Raw genomic sequence first — 23849 nt, 5'->3', positions numbered from 1 at the left:
CTGTCAGTGCTACTGTAATGCTTAACTGTCCCATATACATTCATCCTCCATTAGAGCCCATTTAAACAGCCCAGATGGTTTATAGTTGTCAGATTACAGACATAACAAGACTTCTCTCAGTGTTATTCATCTGTAAAGTAAACCGTCTGAGAGTTTGGGTAAATGTTGTTTAGTCTGTCTCAGTGTGGGCTGGAACCCAGTATCTTATAAAAGTACTAAAATGACATATTAATTGACGAGTACCATGTTTAAAAACAGATATTCAGTTTTATTTGTCTGCTGAAGTGTGATTTGTGTTGGTCGTCAACTGGACCAGGCGTACAGTGGAACGTATGGCACTGGGATCTAAGGGAGAGGCGTCCTTCCATTTCAAGCAGCATTTGCCAAAATACCAAGCCATGATAGTCAGTAATAAATACATTTGTGTGCAATAAGAGTGCTTGGTATTTTTCTCTCCCTTGATGTTAGTGTCCTTTTCTCAGTTTATGCTTCAACTGCTCGCTCCTATGGCGTTGCATAAATAGCGGCTGTAGAAAAACTGTCCACAGGAGCAATGCACCGTCGCTCGGAAGCAATGATACGGGCGCTTTGAGCCGGGCGCTTAGAAGCACTTGCGGTGGACGATGCTGGGACCGGCCTCATCGTATTCCTGCTTGGTGATCCACATCTGCTGGAAGGTGGACAGAGAGGCCAGGATGGATCCGCCGATCCAGACGGAGTACTTACGCTCAGGGGGAGCAATGATCTACAGAGAAGGAGGAGGAGATCAAATATTAAAACCAATCTATACTGTCAAGATTGTCAACACATATCCAGTTAACATGGAAAAACCGACACTTTATACTTAATGAATAAACTTTCCTTGCCTATATTGTAAACTTATCAACACATGACAAACAACACAGCACAACACAAACTTGGGTATTATTGCTGTAGACATTAACTGGTTTTCCAAAGTTACTAGCCACTCAGGATCTCCACTGGCCACAATTTTGACATCGATACCATGGGGGAAAACGGCCATATAAAAAATATGTTTAATATTATCTTATAATTTGGCAGCAGGTTTATTAGGCTGCTGTCACTTTAAGACCTGATGCACTGATCCATTATATTGTTACACGTGCATTTTCTTATTCAACTGTTTAGGTTCACTTAGAACAGAAGTGACAGTGTTTACGTGAATACTCGCCAAGACCGGCATCATGACATTATTTTGTGTGTATTTGACTGTTTAAGTGCAATACGCAGGGAAAAATAACTAAATTTAGTCCCAGACAGAAACATAGTGTCGGCCCAGATCCGGCCCACATCTGGGCCGTCTGGAATCAACATGTACCGAATCTGGGCCGACACTATGTTGCTGTCTGGGGTACTGAGAGGCGGCTTTATGTGCCGCACTTTGGGTGTGAGCACAAAATCTGCGGGAATGAGTAAAATTATGTACGCAATCACACGCCGAAATTCGAGCCCTGTAACAGCAAAAATATTCATCCGGAGCAAATGAGAGGCGGGGTTTGTGTGTCACTCTCTGTCGGAGAAGCTGGTATCATGTGTCTGTTCTGCGGAAAATGAGTATTGGAAGCGCTTCAGATATTTCAGTATCAATGAAAAATTTATATTTCTGACAACACTACATTGCACTTAGTTTATTATTTGAGATCTCTTTTTAAAATACTACAATTGAAAAATGTATTTATTATATATGATTCAACCCGCCAAAGTGGTTAGTAGGAGTGACTGCGTTACACGCCACTGCTGAAATCCAGCCGCATTCGGCGGGTGTTAAAGTCAAGCCCTGGCTGTGGGCGCTCTTACCTTGATCTTCATTGTGCTGGGAGCCAGGGCTGTGATCTCCTTCTGCATACGGTCAGCAATACCAGGGTACATTGTGGTACCACCAGACAGAACGTTGTTGGCGTACAGGTCCTTCCTGATGTCAATGTCGCACTTCATGATGCTGTTGTAAGCGGTCTCGTGAATGCCAGCAGACTCCATTCCTGTGCAAGTGTTTTAAAGAGAGCATATAAATGGCTGGAGCACAACAAGATAAGACAACAGCTGATCATTTCAGATGTTTTCAGACGTACCAATGAATGAGGGCTGGAACAGGGTCTCGGGGCAACGGAAACGCTCGTTACCAATGGTGATGACCTGACCGTCGGGAAGCTCGTAGCTCTTCTCGAGGGAGGAAGAGGAGGCGGCGGTGGCCATCTCATTCTCAAAGTCCAGGGCAACATAGCACAGCTTCTCCTTGATGTCACGCACAATCTCACGCTCAGCTGGTGAATGACAAATCAAAAGGTCAAATTTGGTTGGTTTCTTTCACACATGCTAGAAGGTTAACTACATACACTGCCGTTCAAAGGTTTTGGTACGGTACGATTTTTAATGCTTTTAAAAGAAGTCTCTTCTGCTCACCAAGGCTGCATTTATTTTATTAAAAATACACACAAAAAAACCATTACATTATTACAAAATATTCTATTTCAAATAAATGCTGTTCTTTTGAACGTTTTATTCATCAAAGAATCCTGAAAAAATAACTTTTCAACATTGATAATAATAATGAAAGTTTTTTGAGCATCAAATCATCATATTAGAGTGATTTCTGAAGGATCATGTGACACTAAAGACTGGAGTAATGATGCTGAAGATTCAGCTTTGATCACAGGACTAAATGACATTTGACAATATATTACAGTTATTTTAAATGTCCATAATTTTTAATTAAAATAATTAATAAAATAATAATAAACATATATCTGTTTTTATTTGTAATCAAATAAATGTAGCCTTGGTGAGCAGAAGAGACTTCTTTTAAAAACATAAAAAATCTTACAGATCCAAAACTTCTGAACGGCAGTGTGTGCCAGTAATAAGTGATGAGGTACACACCGGTTGTGACGAAAGAGTATCCGCGCTCAGTCAGGATCTTCATCAAGTAGTCTGTCAGATCGCGACCAGCCAAGTCCAAACGCATGATGGCGTGGGGAAGAGCGTAACCCTCATAGATGGGCACATTGTGGGTCACACCATCACCAGAGTCCAGCACAATGCCTAATGACAGAGGGGGAACAAGAGAGCTTGATTTAAATTCATCATTAGTGGCTATTAGGGGTGTAACGATACCCTCATGTCACGATTCGATACATATCACGATACTGAACTCACGATACAATATTATTGCGATTCTCCAAGACATTTGGTAAAAGGTTAACAAAAAATGTCCTGTTGAATAAAAAACTAAATTTGATATTACATTGTGGGTGTAAATGAATAGGTTTGGACTTGGTGCTGGAAACCCAATCCAAAGGACAATAGAGACACCAGAATAAAAATAGTCATGATTCTGAAGCTGATAATAAAAAAATTTTTTAGACGAATATTGCACTGTCACTGACTAGATATATTTAAAATAATGTAGGCCACTTTTACTGGTAACATCAGATATTTGGCATCATCAGGACACACAAATATTCCCCCATTGCATTATTATACATTATATTCAACATTATATATAGTAGTTTAATGTAGTACTAACACTAAAACTCTGAAAACGTGAATTTTTTCTCACACAGTAATTTTCATATTGGATGAACTATCCACAATACAGATTGATGCATTTTTGTATTGCTGTATATTGTGACATGATATATTGTTGCACCCCTAGTGGCTAATATGTAATTAAAACTGATTGAGTAACTGTTGCCCTTTCGTTATCTTACCGGTGGTACGGCCAGAAGCGTACAGGGACAGGACGGCCTGGATGGCCACGTACATGGCGGGGACGTTGAAGGTCTCAAACATGATCTGGGTCATCTTCTCACGGTTAGCCTTGGGGTTCAGAGGGGCCTCAGTGAGCAGGGTTGGGTGCTCCTCGGGGGCCACGCGGAGCTCGTTGTAGAAGGTGTGGTGCCAGATCTTCTCCATGTCGTCCCAGTTGGTGATGATGCCGTGCTCGATTGGGTACTTAAGGGTCAGGATACCTCTCTTGCTCTGAGCTTCGTCTCCAACGTAGGAGTCTTTCTGACCCATGCCGACCATCACACCCTGGAGGGGAACAAGAGTGACAAGATCAGAATAGCTCAAAGATAACATGTACAATTTCACCTTGTGAAGACTAGCCCAAATCCAGCAAGGATCTCTGTTTGTACCTGGTGACGTGGGCGGCCGACGATGGAAGGGAAGACAGCCCTGGGGGCGTCATCACCGGCAAAACCAGCCTTGACCAAGCCAGAGCCATTGTCGCACACCAAAGCTGTGGTCTCTTCGTCGTCGCACATTCTGATGGGTTCTAAGAATAGACCAAGTCAGTGAGAAAACAAAGTTGAAGAGGACACTACTCACTCAAAATTACATTTGGTGAGAGCTGAATGCATTATCCAAACCAACCACTGACAAATGTTCAGGTCACACGGAGAAAAGCATTAATAAATAAATAAATAAATAATATGTATTCAGTTGCCTTACACTTAAATATCTGAGTGGAATTTGAATTAAAAGATGTGAAAGACATGTAATTTTTTATTGTATTTCATTTGCACCCATGTAATCATATAACATCAACATCAATGAATTCAGCATTACTGTAAAATAGTTGCTGCGTTAAATTTTAAAAGTACAATCAACTTAGATGTTTAACTCATTTCAACTTAAATTACATTAAACTGACTTAAAAAATAGTTGAATCGTGTATAACTAAACTTAGTATAACAAAAGTTGAAAATTGGTTGACCTATTTTGACTAGTTAATGCAATGTAAAAACATGTTGTCATAACTTATTGATAATCACATTTTTACAGTGAATTTCGCGTTACGGATTAGTTACAAAATAGCTAGGTAAAATAATAAATACACTCGGAAAAATTAAGTTTACACTTAAGATACACAGTCAGAGCAAAGTTTCCATGATATCAATGCAACAAAAAAGTTTTGACTCCTCTTCAACGAAAGCAAAACCGTTGTAAAAACAAGATAAGCGTCTAATCCTTCCGTTCACATCTTAAATGTTCCAGGTCTGAATCGTGAAATAGTAAATCCGCTGCTCAATCGTATGGGTGTGTGTGTGCGTTCTGGTGTCAGCGCGCGCTTACCTGTGTCTGCTCGTGCTTAGAGTCCTCAAGTCAAACTGAACTGCCAATGGCTCCTGGTAAGTTACACAGTGAGACGCGCGAACTTATATACCCGTCCCTGGTTTTACAGCTCTTCGGACAACCATTAAGGAATGTCAATGCATTCGAATGGAATTCTTCCCGATCCTCGTCCATATTTGGGTGTCGTTGGGTCGAGCGGTGGGTCTCAACGCCTCGCCGGTGAGCCGCACAGCGACGCGCTCCGGGCGCGCGGGACGGTCCATATATGGCGCTCTAGACCCTAAACCACAGCGCGCGGGGGCAGGCCCGTGTAAGGCCAGTCCGAGGCCAGCGCCACCAATTAAACCAGTGGACACTGAGAACAGCAGCACTGTGTGTTTGTGGTGGGCTATATACCAATATAAGGTCATGGCAGTGGGTTATGATTGTTTACCATTTTCTTTCGTGGGGCATTAATTCTCATATAATTATTTTAATTTCAGATATTATAGTTAAGTTAAAAACAAAAACAGCAAAGCCAGGAATAAGTCTTAGGTGCAATATATTTAATAGGGTGAAATCAAGTAAGTTTGGCCAGTTTTCAAAAGTCATCTTAATGTCAAAATGCATCTCAGTTTGCATGAATTAACCAATATATAAATGTGTGTGTGTGTGTGTGTGTGTGATTAGTATAGCAGCATCTATTTCAACTTCCATCATACATTCCTAAAATGTATGAAGGGGTAGGAGAAAACAAAGTTAACACTTTACAATAAGGTTCATTAGTTAACATTAAATACAATAGTTAGCATAATGAACTGTACTTGTACAACATTTATTAATCTTTGTTAATTTTAACATATACAAACACTTTATTAAAATCTTGTTAACATTAGTTAATGCACTGTGTACTAACATGAACAAATAATGAACAGCTGTATTTTTATTAACTAACATTAACAAAGATTAACAAATACATCAACAAATGTATTGCTCATGGTTAGTAAATACATGAACTATTTTTAAGTAATGAACCTTATTGTAAAGTGTTACATAAACACCTTGGAGAATCTCCTACTTGAGTCGGTTTAAATAAACAATGTAGTCACCATAATGGTCATCAACTGGAATTATAATAGTAAAGCTGTGAAGTCATGGCAAATATATCACCAATGACCAATAATATCAAAATATCCACTTAGCAAAGCCTTTCAGAGAACAGGATTACTAATGATGTTTCCGTTTTTTTACTTGGAGACTATTATAAAATTATTAGACAATCAATTGACGGCCATTAGACAATCACAGCCCTTTGGGCATCTCAATGATATTCAGTGCCATGGCTAAATGCCACATCACAAACAATGAGGATCATATTTCCTAGACAGTTTATCTAGTGTGGTTAGAGCTTCCCGAGGCTCCCAGTCCCACCCCATATAGGGTGTCAGAGAACCCCCATAAAGTCCAGCATATTTACTGTGGACAGCGCTAACTTTACCCTCCCTTCACTATTTTTAGGAGCTCAGGGGGACATTTGCTTCTCCATCAGTTCAGCTGCTCTCTTCACACCAGCTGCGGGAGGAAGAAGAGGAGGAAGACTGAGTGGGAACGACAGATGAGAAACAAGGAGTAAAAGAAAAACAAAATGATGTCAAAAAGGTCACATAAAGCCTTTTGTGTTTGGACACTCTGAATGTCTGTATTTCACTGCATTAGATACCTAACCAAGCTGTCTCTGCATACAAATCCTGCTAAAATACATTTTTACATTTGATAAACGGATGTTTTGGTGATTTTTAGCTAAACATGGTCCACTAATGAGAAACACAATGCTTTATTTTGAACACTAAGGCCTGGTTTCACAGACATGGTTTAGATTAAGCCAGGATTAGGCCAATTGGTGCATTTAAGTAGCTTTTATAAACTTGCCTTAGAAAAAACTTTGCTGGTGTGCATCTTGAGACAAAATAATGACATTGATATATTTTTGGCAAGTTGCTTTCAGTTAAACCAGCTCAAACATGCATTTTAGTCTGGGACAAGCCGTAGTCCCGTCTGTGAAACCGGGGGTATGTCTATAATTTTAAGGCCTAGTTTCACAAACTGGGTTTAGATTAAGCTAGGATAAGGCCTTAGTTCAAATTAGGACATTTAAGTAGTTTTTATAAATGTGCCTTAAAAAAACAAAACATTACTGGTGTGTATCTTGAGACAAAACATTTTAAGATAAATCACTGCAACGAAAACAGCTCAAACATGCATTTTAGTCTGGGACTAGGCTTAAACCTTGTCTGTGAAACCACAAACCAGGGGTAAATGTTTTGCTCTAAAAACGTGCATGTGCTTCTTTAAAATAGTCACTTACACGGCTGAGTTAAGGCTGCTCTATGCCTGCTGAAAATTCAGTGTAAAGACGTACTGCTGTGTAAAAGCCAGACTAAACTATGCCAGCTCTGACCTGCCTCAGCCCCTAAAACAAAAGGATACTATTATAATTGCTGTGTAAAAGCCACTTTTGAAACGCTTCAAACAGTCTGTGTTAAGTGCCACTTCAGAAGCGCTTCTGAGCCACCTTTACAGCCATTTCTTTTGCCAAATTTACACAGCAAAGTGATGCCTTTTGTCTTGCAGCAGAAGAACACCATTAAAAATGATCTGCCTGTAAATTACAGAAATACAGTTTATTCAGAAAATGTAAGTGTTGGATCATGTAATTTATTTTATTTTATGAAACAATACAAAAAGTTGTAATATTAACAAGGAAACACAGTAGAAACGTGATGTCATATCTGAGCTTTCAGGTAGTGCTCATAATTGGCCCGCAGGAGGAACTCAAAGTACGGCTTTGATTTCAGACTCTCCAGCTCGTCTTCCTGCAGGAGATCCTTCACGTCAGGCAGGTACGACTGCAGAGAAACACCTGTGTGCACAAACACCAAACACACTCGCACTGTAACATGTAGTAAAGCAGGGCTCTTCAAGCTTCGTATGTCAGATACTTCATATCTGCTATAATCAAACCCTAAATAAGCCCTAAACCGTTACAGATTTGCACAAAACTTTTGCGAGATTTTCTATATGTCGATAGAAAACTATTGTGAAATGAAGGCGTTTCCATTAACCGATGTTATGCGACTAAAGCGTAATGTTTTCCTCTCGCGATAAGTCATTCCAAACATCATGGCAATGGATGCTCGTAGGTTTACGTATATTCCAGCCACCGCACTAGCCATTATTTTTAAAGGATACTTTTTAAACTATCCAAGCTTTAATGGCAAGGAAAGTCCCTTATACTTGGGAGCGGCACATATGAGGTGTTTCTGGGTGTTTCTCCATCATATCTGCTTCAAGGTCTTGATAAATTGTGACATTTCTTTTGTGGTTTAGAATCCTGTATTCCTGTGATACTCTTGTCTACTCTTTATGAGTTTAATGAAGAACTCTCTTGTCTTCTGTCCAAACACAAAAATTGGTCGACTGTTATGTACAGTGACCTGTAAATGTGAAAAAAACCATTGCAGTTTTGGGAAATATTCCTTTTTCGAATTGCCTGAAAAACCACCTCATGCGGGCGTAAAAAAAGTAAGGGAGTTTTTGCGAAATTGATGTGTTTCCATTGGGCGTATTTTCGATTCGCAATTTCAATTTGCGCAATTTGAAGGGTAATAGAAACGTGGCTACTGATATAACAGTCGTCACCATACCTTCTTGAATGAGTTTCTGAAGGATCTTGATGAAAGTGCTGTCTCTGGCTGCTTCTAGAGGATCGTCATTATCATCAGAAGATGACCAACTGCAATCAAGAAATTGATCAGTTAGTCAATGCAAGACCATTAGGCGGCGTTCACACTGCAAGCCTTAGTGCTCAGTTCTGATTTATTGCTCATATAAGATCTTTTGTCAGCTTGTGATCACATATTCTTGAAAATGTGGGAAATATCAGATTCGAGTGTGAACAGATCACGATCCCGAACTGACCCACATGGCAAGAAGTAAACACAGAGGTTACTGGATTTAGTCAGAATTTATGTGTTGACTTATAAGGGAATGTGACACGGAAGCCAGGGAATTAGGAGGATGGAGATGAGGATGAGGAGGAAGAGAGCAACGTTTTTCTCATACGGTTTTTCCTCAAGGTTTCATCGTAATACTGAGTGTAACAGCTCACCGTCCCTCCACTGGCTGACTTCGCTGACATCTTCTATATTCACCAAGTGACCAAAGAACTACCGGTATGTAAAATCTTTGGAGGAGTGTAAAACATCTGACCTGTCTCGGATTTAGTACCACATATGGAAGTGGCCCAAATCAAGAGTCGAAAATGTGGTTTGTGCAGTTAAAACGCTCATAAAAAAACAGATCTGAGTCTCAAATGAGCAAAAAAAGCAAACAAAGTGGGATTTAGGCAACTTTAGGATGAGTCAAGTAAAATCAAACATTCACCCACACGCATCTCATTTCAGTGAGTTTTATGATGCTCACCTCTCCTTCCAGTCTTTCTTTAAGGCTTTACTGAAGATCTCTCGTTTCAGGGCGTCAATATCAACCAGATCCTTCTACAGATGATGAAAGCAAATAAGAAACACAGGCTTCTGAAAGTAACTTCTATTTAAATGCTGTCTGTTATGTATTTACAGATACCTCCTCCAAGTACTCCAGCAGATCCAGAGCTTTCTTAAAGTCGTACTCGTTGGCGCCGCGGTTCTCGTCACAGATGTACAGCTGGAGGAAGAGAGCAATGAGGTTGAGGAAGCCTGAAGGAATTACAGCGTGGTACAGCGTGTGTTTTACTCACAGTAATGAGGTTATGAGGGCTCAGCAGAGGCATGCTGTCTGGGTTCAGCTGCTTCTCGTCCAGCAGCTGTTTAGGAAGAGTCTCCTGATGAAGCAGAAACCGCTCCTGCTCCACTATATCTACACCAACACAACACAGTCATTTCAGAAAAGGTTTTTGCCGATGAAATAACGGGGGGCTCAGGAGATTATTTGGAGAGGGAAATGCAGGTCAGATTGGTACCCAGCCGAATATGCTAACCATTAGGCTAGAAGTACTAAGCAAAAACTACATGTCTGTCTCTACACAAGGAGGAGAAAATACAAAGAGCCGTGCATCATTTACTCCTCGTTTTGTTGATGTACTAACACTAAAAATGCATATCAAGAAGAGAATATATATATATGCAATCAATTTTATATGGACTAAAGCAGGTTTAAAAGTCACCATGAAATCAAAATTATTTTATTTTATTAATGGAATATTGCAGTATTTATTATAAATGAATTATTTGTGCACATTCATTTTTTTTAAAATTCATGTGCCTTATAATCTTTCATCAAAATAACTTCCCCTTCCTCTCACAGCATCTTCTCTCCTCTGATGATGCGTTTAGTGGCGTGAGGGCGGGGCAACTTGTCACTCACATGAGATCCACCAATAGCAAACCACAACCATCCAATCAATTCCCCATGTACAAAATCAAGCCCCGCCCTACATTTGTTCTTGTTCGAGAAGCCGTTTCACTCAGATATACGTCACAATAGTGAAGAACAGACTCTCAACTTCTGTTTCATGCAGTTTTCCGAATGCATATGAAGGCACATGACTGACCGGTGAGCTGTCTGCGGTGAACGGCTTCAGGCATGTCTGACGCGAGAGCCGTGAGTTTGCTGAGGGCCAGCAGGGTCTTCTTCTTGCTGAAGTATCGTGTCTCTGTGTTGGCCTGACTGTACAGGGTACGATGGGCCTGTCGTGAAGAAAAAGCATTTTTAACACTTCAAGTTAAGCCCATGGAGGCACACATTAAAGTGAACCCTCTGAAGAAAACGTAATATATATTTATATATACAGTCAAACTGTTGTCACTGTAAGTAGAATATTTGGGTATAATGTATAATATTTACTTTATTTTGCTATCCTCGCTTACATAAATGAACTATAGTGTCCTGCATCCATATATATATAAAAAAATAAAGAGGTGCTCTTACTCTCTGATAGTCTTGCACATGTATGTCATGCAGCCAGCTGAGGTGATCGTGAGCCTGCAGGAAACTGGCCAGCTGATGGTGTGTTGCGATTGGCTGAGACAGCAGCTTCCCTCTCTTGCCTTTCTCCATGTACCATCGGAACAGGAAGTCAGCGAAGTTCTACAGGGAACAGAGAGGACTGTGGGTGAAGGCATTTGGCACAGGCTCTTTAATATAACACAAGGACAGTTCTACAAATATTTTAATATTGTGCACTAGTCAAAAGCTACTTCAACTATACTATATAAACACATCTTCTGATAATACACTAATGTTCAAAAGTTTGTTCAGTGTTCACCAAGGCTGCATTCATTTGATCAAAAACACAGTAAAAATCATAATATAGTGAAATTTATAAAGTTTGTTGAATATATTGCTTAATCAAACGTAATACATTTTTCAGACACTTCAGTGTCACATGATCCTTCAGAAATCATTCTAATATGATGATTTGATGCTCAAGAAATATTTATTATTATTATTATTATCAGTATTGAAAACAGTTTCATATTTCTGTGGAAACCATGATACCATTTTTCCAGGATTCTTTGATGAATAGAAAGTTCAAAAGAACAGCATTTATTTGGAATAGAAATCTTTTGTAACATCATAAATGCATGGGCGTCGGAACCATTGTATACGGGTGGGACAAGACCCACCCACTTTTTAAGACCAATGATATTGGACCCATTTACTTTTACCGTCTCTGATTCAGCGCATTTGTCTGTTCGCTCTTCAGAGCGCCGTCAGTCAAATCCATTCCACTTGAGGAATTCCCTAATAAATTAAACTCCATTTCCGCTGAATCGCTACATTACATTTCTCAATGAGCCGCAACTGACGAAAGTAACCGCCCGTTGTACCCTTCCAGTCAAATATTGCGTTGCAAACATCAATAACAGCTTTAAGTTGTCATTGCTGCTGGCAAATGTCCATGGTATTAGCCGGATAATCCACGGATAGCTGTGCATTTAATGTACGACGTGGAGGCAAAGAACCGCCCGACGTGAAGTGGAGTTTAGTTTACTTGTTTTAATTAAAAGGCACCAGAATACATGAAATGGTATTTACTCCAGTAAAATTTTTCTGGGGGAGGACCCACCCACTTTTTTTTTTCTTCCGACGCCCATGCATAAACAGGGTGTCTACAGATATAAACAAGTTAAATTTAAGACTTTTTAAGACCTTTTTAATGCCACTTTGAATGAAATTTAAGACCAAACCTGTGATGGAAATGCACATTATATTACATGCGTATATGTAATATTTAACCTAAGTAATTGAAATAATTTAATATTCACTCAGGGCCTGAATTTCATTTTGGAAAATGGGGGGGGGGGGGGGGGGGGGGGGGGTTTAGACTTTTTTTTTATTACATGTATCTCGCCTAAATGTATGCTAACTCATTGCATTTTTACAATGGGGTAATTTTGGACTAAAGAATTTACACAACACAGGGAAGCTTGATTTCAATCTTTGAATTATATTGAAAAAAAGTAGCACAAATAAATACAATAGAATAAAGATACCAATAAATAGAAATAAAGAGAAAAGTTTTTGTTTAGGTCTAACACTAGTATTCAGAAATACTACAGAGACTGAATAAAGTAATCAAATGTAAAATAACACTGGGTAGTATTTTAGTCCTGACTAAATTAAATACATAGGCTATTAATCCTGATTCCTTAAAATGAAAGCTATGTTTTGTTGTTTTGACAACCAAATTAATGACAGACACGTATGGCTGCTGTCCCTTTAAGAGCTAGTGCACGGATTCTGTTTTCATTATAAGGTCACGTGCGATTTATGCTTATTTAAGACATAACCGACTGTGTTTAGAGGATACTCACCAAGACCGAAATTGACATCATTTTCGCATGTTTTTGACTGTTAAAGCGATAAAATCCACGAAAAATAACTTTTGTTACCCGCGAGCTGTGTGTGAGGCGGCTTTACTCTATGTATGTGTGCAGAGAGAAAAAAACATCTCTCAGACAGCGCGCAAGTACCGAATAGTTTCAAATCGCGTGAATGTTTAAACTGGTAAAACTTTAAAAGACGTGCAAATGGTAAACTTTAGTTACTCATGATGCAATGCTGGCCCGATTATGCAAGTGACAATTCCGTCTATCCCAACTCCCGAAACGCAAGAGTATTATCGCCGCCTGCAGCTCTTAACGAGCTGATAGAAGACGCAATTAAAACTAGATGCGAAAGTTCGTCGCAATCCCGCGCCGAAATTCGAGCCCTGTCACTACTTGTTTATTGAACTAAAATCAATGTAACATTTGCAATCGTGAGAATATTCAGCAAAATAGCTCCCGTCATGTTATATTACTTAACTATATCACGTTATAAATAAAAAAACTCAACATTTTGAATTTTTACCTCAGTATGTTTCTTCTGGGAGTTTTTTTATGTTTGCCGTTATGCTCATTTGTTTTGATTTCTTCCTATAAAATCTCACAGAGACAAGCAGCGCGAGCCTCAACAGCATTACCAGAAAAAGCCTACATTATCATTATCAATAGCTGTTTACGTAATAAAATCTGAATAATTCTCGCGATTCGATGCTTCACTGGTTATTTGACAGATATTAGGTCCGTCAGACTGGAGAAATTTTAGCGGTAACGTGACCAGAAATATTTAAGACCTATCGAATCTGAATTTAAGACATTTTAAGACTTTTTAAGGCCTTTTATTAGGAAAACTTTATTTAAGACATTTTAAGACTTTTTAAGGACCCGCGGCCACCCTGATAAATGTCTTCACTGCTCAGAAGTTTGGGATCATCAAGTGACAGTAATGCATGTGTTTGGGTTTGTTACCTGATCAGCGAATTTGACCATGTACTGCTGCAGTCGACTCTGGTTGTCCGTCCGCTCGCACAACTGCACCAATATGTCAAAGTCACAGTATTTCTCCGCCAGCGCTGCGACCCACTGATGCTGACCCAACTCCACTGAGAGAATCACACAACAACACACACACATGCATTAATCATACAGTCTGGCTCTTATTCTGGCCATTTAAACAGGAAAAGACCATCTGACCGACAGGTGAACTGACCGATCCCAGAATCACTCACAGAGAGGTGCGAGCAGCTCGGAGCGCTTCTGCGTGTACTCGTTCTCCAGCGCGTCGTAGCGCTCCTGTTGTCCGGCGCGGCGGAGAGACGTCAGCTGAGCCACGTACCCGCTCAACAGAGAGTCCAGCAGCGCCACCAGCTGCTCGCTTAGGACGGCGCGCAGCTCTGCGTCAGCGTGAGGATACGCCGCGTGCAGGATCAGCTCGTGCTGCCGAGTGATGACACCCCGAACCCCACCGACTCCTCCCGAGGCTGAGGGGATAATTATAATCATTTGTTACATTTATATCGCGCTTTTCAAGGTACTCTTGAATGCTTTGAATGATGGGACGGCAGCCATACTGCGCCAGAACGCCCACCACACACCAACTTACTGGTGGAGAGGAGACAGTGATGAAGCCAATCAGTAAATATGGGGATGATTAGGAGGCCATGATGGACAGAGGCCACTGGGCAAATTTGGACATCCTGGGATTTTTAATGACCACAGAGAGGAAGATGGACAAGCTATGACATCCATGTTGATGGAGAGCTGCTTTAGTATTTGTAACATAAAAAGCACAGGAAGTGCTTTTAGTGGTGTGTGTGTGTGTGTGTGTGTGTACCTGTCCATGGGATGTACTCGGGCTCAGGGCTGCAGTTCTCTGGTCCTCTGTACAGAGATGCTTTGGATTCTCGGTACTGTGCTGCTGCTTGAAGCATTTCCTACCACACAAAACACGATGATTACTCATTTAAACAAACTCAGGAACCGGGAAGATGATGTGCAAAATATTCTCTTGGACCTCGTAAGTGTTTGTAGCTTTAAGTTCATGTATATAATGTTTTCAACATCATTTTTGCAGCATCATAATGTTTGAAAACACCTGTGGCTTCCAAGCGCTCACATAAAACATTTAGTGCAAATGTATGCGACATGAATCCGGACAGATTTGAAAACGTTTTCGTTTCAAAATGCTCTCAGTCCACATTAGCGTTTTCCAAAGGTTTCTCATCCACACTGAGACGTCGGAAAACGCTCAATTCTCACAGCGCATGCGTAAACCCTTATAAACGCTCACTGAGATGATATAGACAGAAAGAAAACAATCAAGTTCTCACGCAATTCTTCTGACAGGATCATTTTATTTAGCTGATATCTCATTCACTGATGTGTCATTATATGCAAATGCAAGTGAATTTTCTGTCATCTTTACCGGACTGTGAAATGAAGAGTGTGCAAAGTAACTTATTTTAGCAACTGTGTGAAAGTGAACAGCACTTAACAGGCACAATACCGGTATAAACATGAATATCTATGGGCTCAATATGCGTCACATGACTAAACATGCGTAATCGTTTTCAAATACCTCTGTTTTCACAGTCCACAGTACAACGCGAAAACTGCGTTTTCAAAAAGCTTTGTTTTCGTGGCTAAAAACGCCGTATCAGTGTGGACAGAAGGCCAAAATGGAGAGAAAAATATGCATTTACTTATATATGTTGGACCTGGCACACTGATTTGACTGCATGATTTAATGAAGAGGTGAAAAAATCTGGGCACCTTGACAATGTCATTGACGTTGAGAACGACCTCGGCCCACCTGGCGGCATCCGGGTGCTCTTTTAAAGCTTTTTCCTCCTCATCCAACAGACACTCAAAGATGGAGGAGATCTGAGACACCTGGAGGGACACATATGAGATAAATACGTGTTCTTCATTGGAGTTTCGATGAACGTGGGGCTGAAGTCTCGCACCTCTCTGAAGAACACGTCTGCGGGCGTGAGGTTGGCTGATATCTCGGTGTTGTTCTTCTTCAGGGCTGATAGGATGGCTGTGTTCAACAGCTCGGGATGCTTGGCATGATGGTTCTTCAGCACGATGGCGGCCGAGAGCTTCTCTGCATGTTCGCATAGCAAGAGTCGCGTGGCCATCGGGGACAAGCGCACTGTTGTGGAAGTGAGGCGGTCTAGAAGACCTGTCTGTAGAGCAGACGGAGAGAAAAAAACACTGCTGAAAGCTGTGTGAGGGATGGAAGGTGTCTCACAGATTGTGTGTGTGTGTGTGTGTTGAGGAACCTGAAGCAGGAAGTCCATGAGGCAGCGGTGAGCTTTCATCTTATCCTCCAACTGATGCAACAGGATCAGTGACGTCAGTGTAAATCCAGCGCCCTCTACAGGACAAAACACACCATCGTTTACACATTGACCAGGGTCCAAAATTAACAAATGTAACCCTTGGATTTACCTTCTTAAATTTAACTTAGAAGTTTGTCTTTTAAAATCCATGTGACAACACATGTGAGCAATACCCTCCACAAAAAGACAAAAGAAAAATACAAGTTTTCCTGATTTTGTGACAGGTGTATTTTGACCAGAAAAAAAAAGCCAAATAGTTAATAAATAAATAATTAATTCCGCAAAAAAAATAATAATATATATATAATGTACTTTTTGTATTATTATTTAACTCATAATAAATAATATATAATATATATAATTTTGGACTTATTTATACTTGTATTCTATTTTAAAAAAGTAATAATAATATGAATTATTATGCATGCATTTGTTGTTTAATTCATGCAATTAATGATGCATTAAAATATTTAATGAAAAAAATACTTTCAAGGTTGGCAAGAATTATTTATGGTTTGGACGGTATAGATTTCCGGACGGTTGCAGTGAACTTATTTATCAGGCCAAACTGAAAGGCTTTGTGCCCATCTCTCACCGTCAGGAACAGACTCAGCCCAGCGGGGGTCACACGCAGGGTAGTCGTCCACTAGATCCAGATCAATCTGGGTCACAATCGCATCCAGCTCGGCAGCTCCCTCTCCATCGCTGGGGAAGAGCTCGTCCACCATGCTCTGAGCACCAATCAGATCGTGCCTGCAGATCAAACCACAGCGAATGATCTGTGAGCTACAGTCACTGGACAGAAGCGTCTGTGACATCATGAAGGAAACTCACCGGCAGAACTGGAGGAAAGCTTGCTTCAGCAGTTTAGTTTTGTCCTCCTGTGCCACCATGTCTATTTTGGGTGGCGTCTCTAACGGAGTGCCCTGAAAAGATGAAAAATATACATATATTTAATTTAATGTATAATACATTTTGAATACACACACTAGAGCTGCACGATTCTGGTTAAATTGAGAATCATGATTTTTTTGTTTCAAATAAAGATCACGATTCTCCCACTATTCTGAACAGAACAGACAACTAAACAAAATAGCATGTAATTTCCTAGAGGTTCTGACAAAATGATAATTGCTGCGGTCTATTTAAAATGTTTAATTAATCTGAATTAATAAAAAAAATAGGTTGAATGAATGATTCAATGACTCACTCATATATACTTCACTTGTTTCATTACTGAATGAATCTGCAATTTTGAACGAATCTCCTGAATCAATGATTCAATGAGAAATAAATGTAACAGTCACTTGTCGCCACCTACTGGTGTAACGATGTAATTAATACAATTGTTATTTGAAGCATCAAGTTACTTTCAAAAGTTGATTTACTCTATTTTGTTCGCTACCGTAGACATCAGTGTTTATATCCGAACTATAAACTTATATCCCAGTAATTCTGTGATACTTCGAGTCATTTAGGAATAAGATTCTGTGAGCGTTTGAATTGAGGTTGTGATCTTTTAACGACTAATCGTGCAGCTCACACACACACACACAAAACACACACACACACATATATAATATTATGCCCGCTTTAAGTAAACTGACTCCAGACCTCAGGTCCAGGTCCAGCCACTGAGGTGCAGAGCGAATCCTCCATGGTCTCAGGCAGGATGGAAGCGCTTTCTCTGGCTAAAATGGCAACCAGTCCACTGTTCTGAGAGAAAAACACCGGCAGACCGGCACACACCCCGCCGCCACGGATCCGGTCACCTGGAGAACAGAGCGAGATCAACTACAGGAGGAAGACTAGCTTCTTCGTTTGGTCTGGCAGTCCGACGGATGTACCTGGAGAGTTGAAGGAGATCTTCTCCTCTGCAAGACCTCCGCGTCCCGTTCCAGTGCTGCAGGCGAACACCAGCTCCTCGTTATAGAGGTACGCAGCGGGACTCGACGGCTCAGGCAACACCAAACGTGTCTTCTGCAGCTCGTCTTCGCTCTGACGGACAAAACCGGTACAGAATTCATTCAGTTGTATTCCGTTCTCATGACTTTAAAGGAGTAGTTCACTTCAGAATTAAAATTTCCTGATAATTTACTCACCCCCACATCATCCAAGATGTTCATGTCTTTCTTTCTGCAGTCGAAAAGAAATGAAGGTTTTTGAGGAAAACATTCCAGGATTTTTCTCCACATAGTGGACTTATATGGGGTCCAACAGTTTGAAGGTCCAAATTACAGTTTCAGGGCAGCTTCAAAGTCTCTACATGATCCCAGCCGAGGAATAAGGGTCTAATCTAGCCAAACCATTGGCCATTAAAAAAAAAAACGTTTATATACTTTTTAACCACAAATGCTCGTCTTGCACTAGCTGTGATGCGGCACATATTACGTAATCACGTTGAACGATCACGTGTGACGCAGGTGGAAGTACCGACCTAGTGTTTACAAAGCGAATGTGCAAAGACTAGGTCAAATGCCATTTACAAAATAAATAAATAAAAGGTAAAACAACAATGTCAGACCATTTTGGAGTTGGAGGAGAAAATGAGATGGAGTTGTTCGCCCTACCCTACATTTTTTAACCGGAACACGCGTGACCTTTCAAGGTGATTACGTAATATGTGGCGCATCACAGCAAGTGCAAGACGAGCATTTGTGGTTAAAAAGTATATAAATGTTTATTTTTTTAAGAAAACGGCTGATTAGACACTTATTCCTCGGCTCGGATCGTGTCTAGAGGACTTTGAAACAGCAATTTGGACCTTCAACCCGTTGGACCCCATATAAGCCAACTATATGGAGAAAAATCCTGGAATGTTTTCCTCCTTTCAAAAACCTTCATTTCTTTTTGACTGCAGAAAGAAAGACACGAACATCTTGGATGACGTGGGGGTGAGTAAATTATCATGGAATTTTAATTCTGAAGTGAACTACTCCTTTAATTCAAGATGCTCACAGTCTACATATTCAGATGATTTAACTATGGTTGAACGTGTACCTGGAAGGGCGGGTTGTATCTGGTGACCTCCACAGTGAGCAGGTCTGGGGAGGGCGCTGCGTTTTCTGCAAGAGTGACCAGACAGAAATACGCCACGCAAGGAGTGTCGCCCGGATGCCATGCTGCCGCCAACACCACCGGCCCCGCGCTGAGAAACACAGAGCATCAGCTGTTGACGTACTATATGTGTACATTAGTTTCATTTGAACATTATATTCAGCACTCACTTGCTGTACTGCATGTCCAGATAAGAGACATTCACTCCTTTCTTGATCTCGGAGTAGTTGCTTTCTGAGTCCTAGAAGAGAAGTAAATAATATTATTACACCTATATATGTCATATGTCATGTCACTAAATTGATCAAAAGTGACAGTAAAGACATTTATAATAAAATAAATTCTATTTCAAATAAATTCTGTTCTTTATAACTTTCTATTTTCAAAGAATCCTGAAAAAATTGATCAGTTTCAACAAAAATATGAAACTAAATGTGATGACTATATTCAACATTGATAATAAAATGTTTCTTGAGCATCAAATCATTATTAGAGTGATTTCTGAAGGATCATGTGACACTGAAGACTGGAGTAATGATGCTGAAGATTCAGCTTTGATCACTTATTTTATCATATATTCACACATAGAAAACAGTAATTCGAAACTGTGATAATATTTCACAAAATACAATATCATCAGTCATCACATATAGCACATTTCTATAGAATTCTAAAAGCTTCCAATAAATGTCTCTGACCCAGATGGCGTCGGTGATGCTGTCTGAGATGATCTGATTGGTGGTCCAGCTCAACACCTGCGTCTCACTGTTCTCATCCACCTCCCATTTACTGAGGCCACACGAGCTGAGGGAGTACAGACCGCCGGTCTCCTTCGCCCACAACACACTGAACACCTGAGCAGAGAAACATCCCGTCACCGCTTGAGCAAATCAAAAGCAGGATCTGGATCTAGCGGATCTGGTACTGACGGTGAGGTCGGCTGGCTGGCCGCGGATGCCGAACAGGCTGGAGACTCTGCGCCCGATCCCCGACAGCATCCCCTGGCCCTGCTGAACCGGCCTCTGGTGCAGTTTACCGGAGGAGTCCGGGGAGAGCCGGAGCAGGTGCCCGCGGTACGATGACACGATGAAACTACCGCCCTGAAAGAGCAAGAGGAACAGTTAATGGAAGAAGAGAAACGAAAATAAAAGTCCTATAATACAAGTAAAGGATATTATACAAGCACGATCCCCACATACAAGTGCATATATATATATATATATAAACTAGGGGTGTCACAATATATCACAATACAAAAATGCATCAATATGTATTGTGTACAGTTTTTAGTGTCAGTACTACATTAAACTACTATATATAATGTTGAATATAATGTATAATAATGCAATGGGGGAATATTTGTGTGTCCTGATGATGCCAAATCTCTTATGATACCAGTAAAAAGTGGCCAACATTATTTTAAATATATCTAGTCAGTGACAGAGTGCAAGCATAATAGTCTAAATAATTCTGTATTTTCAGCTTCAGAATCATGAATATTTTCATTCTGGTGTCTCTATTGTCCTGTGCATTGGGTTTCCAGCACCAAGTCCAAGACTATTCATTTACACCCACAATGTAATATCAAATTTAGTTTTTTATTCAACAGGACATTTTTTGTTAACCTTTTACCAAATGTCTTGGAGTGTCACAATAATATCGTATCATGAGTTCAGTATCATGATATGAGGGTATCGTTACACCCCTACTATATATATGTGTGTGAGTGTGTGTGTGCACACTTTGAGATCACACAAAATATTTTGATTGTATTTATGAACAATATGGACCTCTTACAGGACTCTTACACTGCCTGATTGCCCACCTTAACAGCTGCGGTGTAGTTGCACAAGTGTCCACCCAGGTCCAGTGAGATCTCAGTGTAAGTCCCCTCGTGAGCCAGACTGGGCCAGAACCGGGCCGAGCCGTCCGGAGACACCGCCAAAGCGCTGACGGACTGTGAAAAACACATTAGCATAGAGTTGCATCATAGGGTTTAAAACACACTTTATATTCAGTAATATTATGTATTTGACTGCACTGACACTATCAATTAAGAACAAACCTTGAAGTCACCATGAAATCAAAATGGACAATTCTTGCCATTTTATGGAATATTGCAGTATTATGTGCCTCGTTATCTATAATCAAAATAATTCCCCTCCCTCTTGCATCTTCTCTCCTCTGATGATGCGTTTACTGGCATGAGGGCGGGGCAACCTGTCACTCACATGAGATCAGCCAATAGCAAACCACAACCATCCAATCAATTCCCCATGAACAAAATCAAGCCCCGCCCTACATTTGTTCTTGTTCGAGAGGCCGTTTCACTCGGATATACGTCACAATAGGGAAGAAAAGACTATTGCAACCCTGACACAATTATTAAACTAAACTAACACTGAACTGACATGATCTAAATAAAGGCACTATTTTGTTCTTTAGAGCTGCTTTACAGCTGAAATTGAATTGATCTCATATTTAATGAAGTTTGCATTATTGATTCTGTTATTGTCCTGTATTGTATAAAGCGCTATATAAATAACGGTGACTTGACTCTAAATCTCCTGTGGTAACGTTCAGAGATGCGAGATCTCACCTGTATGGTTGCATGATCGAGCGGACCGGAGGAATTGATGGAGATGAGATCAGCGCTGTATGCAAACTCACTGGACGGCAGCTGGAGGTCTTTACACACTGACAACTGCAATCACAGCAAACACATAAAGTTCATGCAAACTGTCATGGCAGCAAATTCAGCACCAAACAAAACGTGTCTCTTTCTGACCTTTGCCACAGACGTCTGAGACACTTTCCAGACGACCAGATGCTCTCCACAAACCATCCACGCCCAACCGGACGCCTCCACCTTCACAGAGATCTGATCGTCCACTGCAACAGACACAATATCATACATCAAGAAGCCTCTGAACCAATATTAACAATGAATCTGCTTTCAAAACCTAGTGATCTGCCTTGGTCCAGTGCCTAAAATGCCACCCAAGCAGACAGATAGCCAGGTTTTGTGTAATGTAAATTTAAAGATAAATTTAAAGACACCAATCTTTACCATCAGCCATGGTCAACGCCTCCATGACTTTGACAGGTAGAGATGATCCGAAAGTCTGAACGTCAAAATTACACGAATCAACAACGGCATGACTCTGAACTCGCGTGGGAGTAGATCTGGAGAAAGAAGAGAGATGCTCTCACAAATCAGCTCGAAAACAAATGCAAACTTTTTTTTGTACATTATGGAAACTGCTGGTCATATTCAGTATTAATCGAAGAAAAAAACTATCGCAACTGGATATTGAATTGTATTTATGTATTTTTACATGTTTCGCAATCATAAAAGTGCAGAGAAACCAGATTAATTTGCTAGTTGCTGGTCACTGTGTAGTTTCTAAAAAACAGACTGAAACTTGAATATGAATAATAATTAAATTATATATATATATGAATAATACTAAGCAAATAATTACTAATAATTGAAAGAATTTAATTATTTGCATAATTTAAAGATTTAATGCATTACAAAACTCTGTTATAACAAAAAAAGTGCAGTGATGGTATCACATGATAATACCATGGTAACTCGAAATATACATACATACATACACACACACACACACACACACACACACACACACACACACACACACACACACATACACACATACACACATACACACATACATACATACATGATTACATACATGATTACCATATTTATGTACTACAGTGTTTACATGATCATCCAACATGTCACACGAGAATATAGATACCTTTTTGTGGGAGAATATTTTCAGAGAAATGGTTTCTCAAGGTTCTTGTTCAGATTTACACGTACACAACGCAATCACTCAGTGTGTTTACTGTGTTTTACCTGGCCGTGACAGCGGAGCGGCGTGGAGAGAACAGATGCCCGGTCTGGACGGCGCTCACACTTCTCCGACCCCCGGTGCGAGGCGGCTGTCTACGGCCTGAGCTCGGTGTGCCGCGGGGAGTGAACATACTGGACCCACGATCTGTTTACCAGGGACAGAAACTCATTCAAAGGCAACGAAACACGATAAAGTTTGGAAAAACCTTTTACCGCGCGCTCACTACAGTCAAGCGCACACAATATGCGTCACTCAAACGCGCATGCGCTCCTGCTGCTGCTACTGAGTGTGTGTGTGGTTGAGACATTAAACTGATCCTGGGTCAGCGTTTCAGGACAAGCGCTTGAAAATCTCACATTAAATGTGAGGTTGTGTAGTTTCACTTCACTCTAAAACAGTTTTAGCTTTTTATTGAAATTCAAATATGCAAAATATTAATCTGGAGCATATTATAATAACTCATATGTGTCTGCACCAAAATGAGTCAATCTCAGCATGGTATTAAATATAATTTCTCATTTATGTACTTTATACTACAGTGAAACATATCTCTCCTTTTTCAATCTCCATGGATGCGCATGTGTCTCTAGTTGGAGATT

General features: G+C 40.3%; 2 protein-coding genes across 2 annotated transcripts; both read right to left on the bottom strand.

The window, feature by feature from the left end:
* Positions 1-247: 247 nt before the first annotated feature.
* Positions 248-5324, bottom strand: acta1a (actin alpha 1, skeletal muscle a). Its single transcript, XM_082163441.1, has 7 exons — positions 5098-5324; positions 4158-4297; positions 3729-4053; positions 2899-3060; positions 2091-2282; positions 1819-2000; positions 248-745 (listed from the first exon to the last, which is right to left on the bottom strand). Exons 2-7 carry the CDS (start codon positions 4284-4286, stop codon positions 602-604), a joined length of 1134 nt encoding a protein of 377 aa, XP_082019567.1. The 5' UTR covers positions 4287-4297; positions 5098-5324; the 3' UTR covers positions 248-601.
* Positions 5325-7771: 2447 nt separating this feature from the next.
* On the bottom strand, positions 7772-23514 carry nup133 (nucleoporin 133). Its single transcript, XM_082163439.1, has 26 exons — positions 23253-23514; positions 22434-22549; positions 22152-22255; positions 21963-22067; positions 21189-21320; positions 20293-20463; positions 20062-20217; positions 19534-19604; positions 19307-19454; positions 18154-18304; positions 17921-18078; positions 17141-17232; positions 16902-17059; positions 16247-16341; positions 15926-16150; positions 15732-15851; positions 14794-14893; positions 14189-14440; positions 13929-14062; positions 11062-11220; positions 10685-10820; positions 9872-9990; positions 9718-9798; positions 9559-9632; positions 8781-8869; positions 7772-7996 (listed from the first exon to the last, which is right to left on the bottom strand). The coding sequence occupies exons 1-26, from the start codon at positions 23378-23380 to the stop codon at positions 7860-7862; spliced, it is 3411 nt and encodes a 1136-aa protein (XP_082019565.1). The 5' UTR covers positions 23381-23514; the 3' UTR covers positions 7772-7859.
* Between the last annotated feature and the right edge of the window lie 335 nt (positions 23515-23849).

Source organism: Leuciscus leuciscus (genome assembly GCF_965113295.1).
Source record: "Leuciscus leuciscus genome assembly, chromosome: 3".
Taxonomy (NCBI): domain Eukaryota; kingdom Metazoa; phylum Chordata; class Actinopteri; order Cypriniformes; family Leuciscidae; genus Leuciscus; species Leuciscus leuciscus.
This window is presented reverse-complemented; position numbering and strand designations above follow the sequence as displayed.

What these genes read in the sequence shown, in the direction of transcription:
- acta1a (XM_082163441.1), bottom strand. Translation starts at nt 4,286, where the DNA reads ATGTGCGACGACGAAGAGACCACAGCTTTGGTGTGCGACAATGGCTCT. An exon ending in TCGGCCGCCCACGTCACCAG is followed by an intron (nt 4,054 to 4,157) that starts GTACAAACAGAG and finishes GTTCCCCTCCAG; the next exon opens with GGTGTGATGGTCGGCATGGG. An exon ending in CCAGCACAATGAAGATCAAG is followed by an intron (nt 746 to 1,818) that starts GTAAGAGCGCCC and finishes CCTTCTCTGTAG; the next exon opens with ATCATTGCTCCCCCTGAGCG.
- nup133 (XM_082163439.1), bottom strand. Translation starts at nt 23,380, where the DNA reads ATGTTCACTCCCCGCGGCACACCGAGCTCAGGCCGTAGACAGCCGCCT. An exon ending in ACTACACCGCAGCTGTTAAG is followed by an intron (nt 20,464 to 21,188) that starts GTGGGCAATCAG and finishes TTGCTCTTTCAG; the next exon opens with GGCGGTAGTTTCATCGTGTC. An exon ending in GATACAACCCGCCCTTCCAG is followed by an intron (nt 18,305 to 19,306) that starts GTACACGTTCAA and finishes TTTGTCCGTCAG; the next exon opens with AGCGAAGACGAGCTGCAGAA.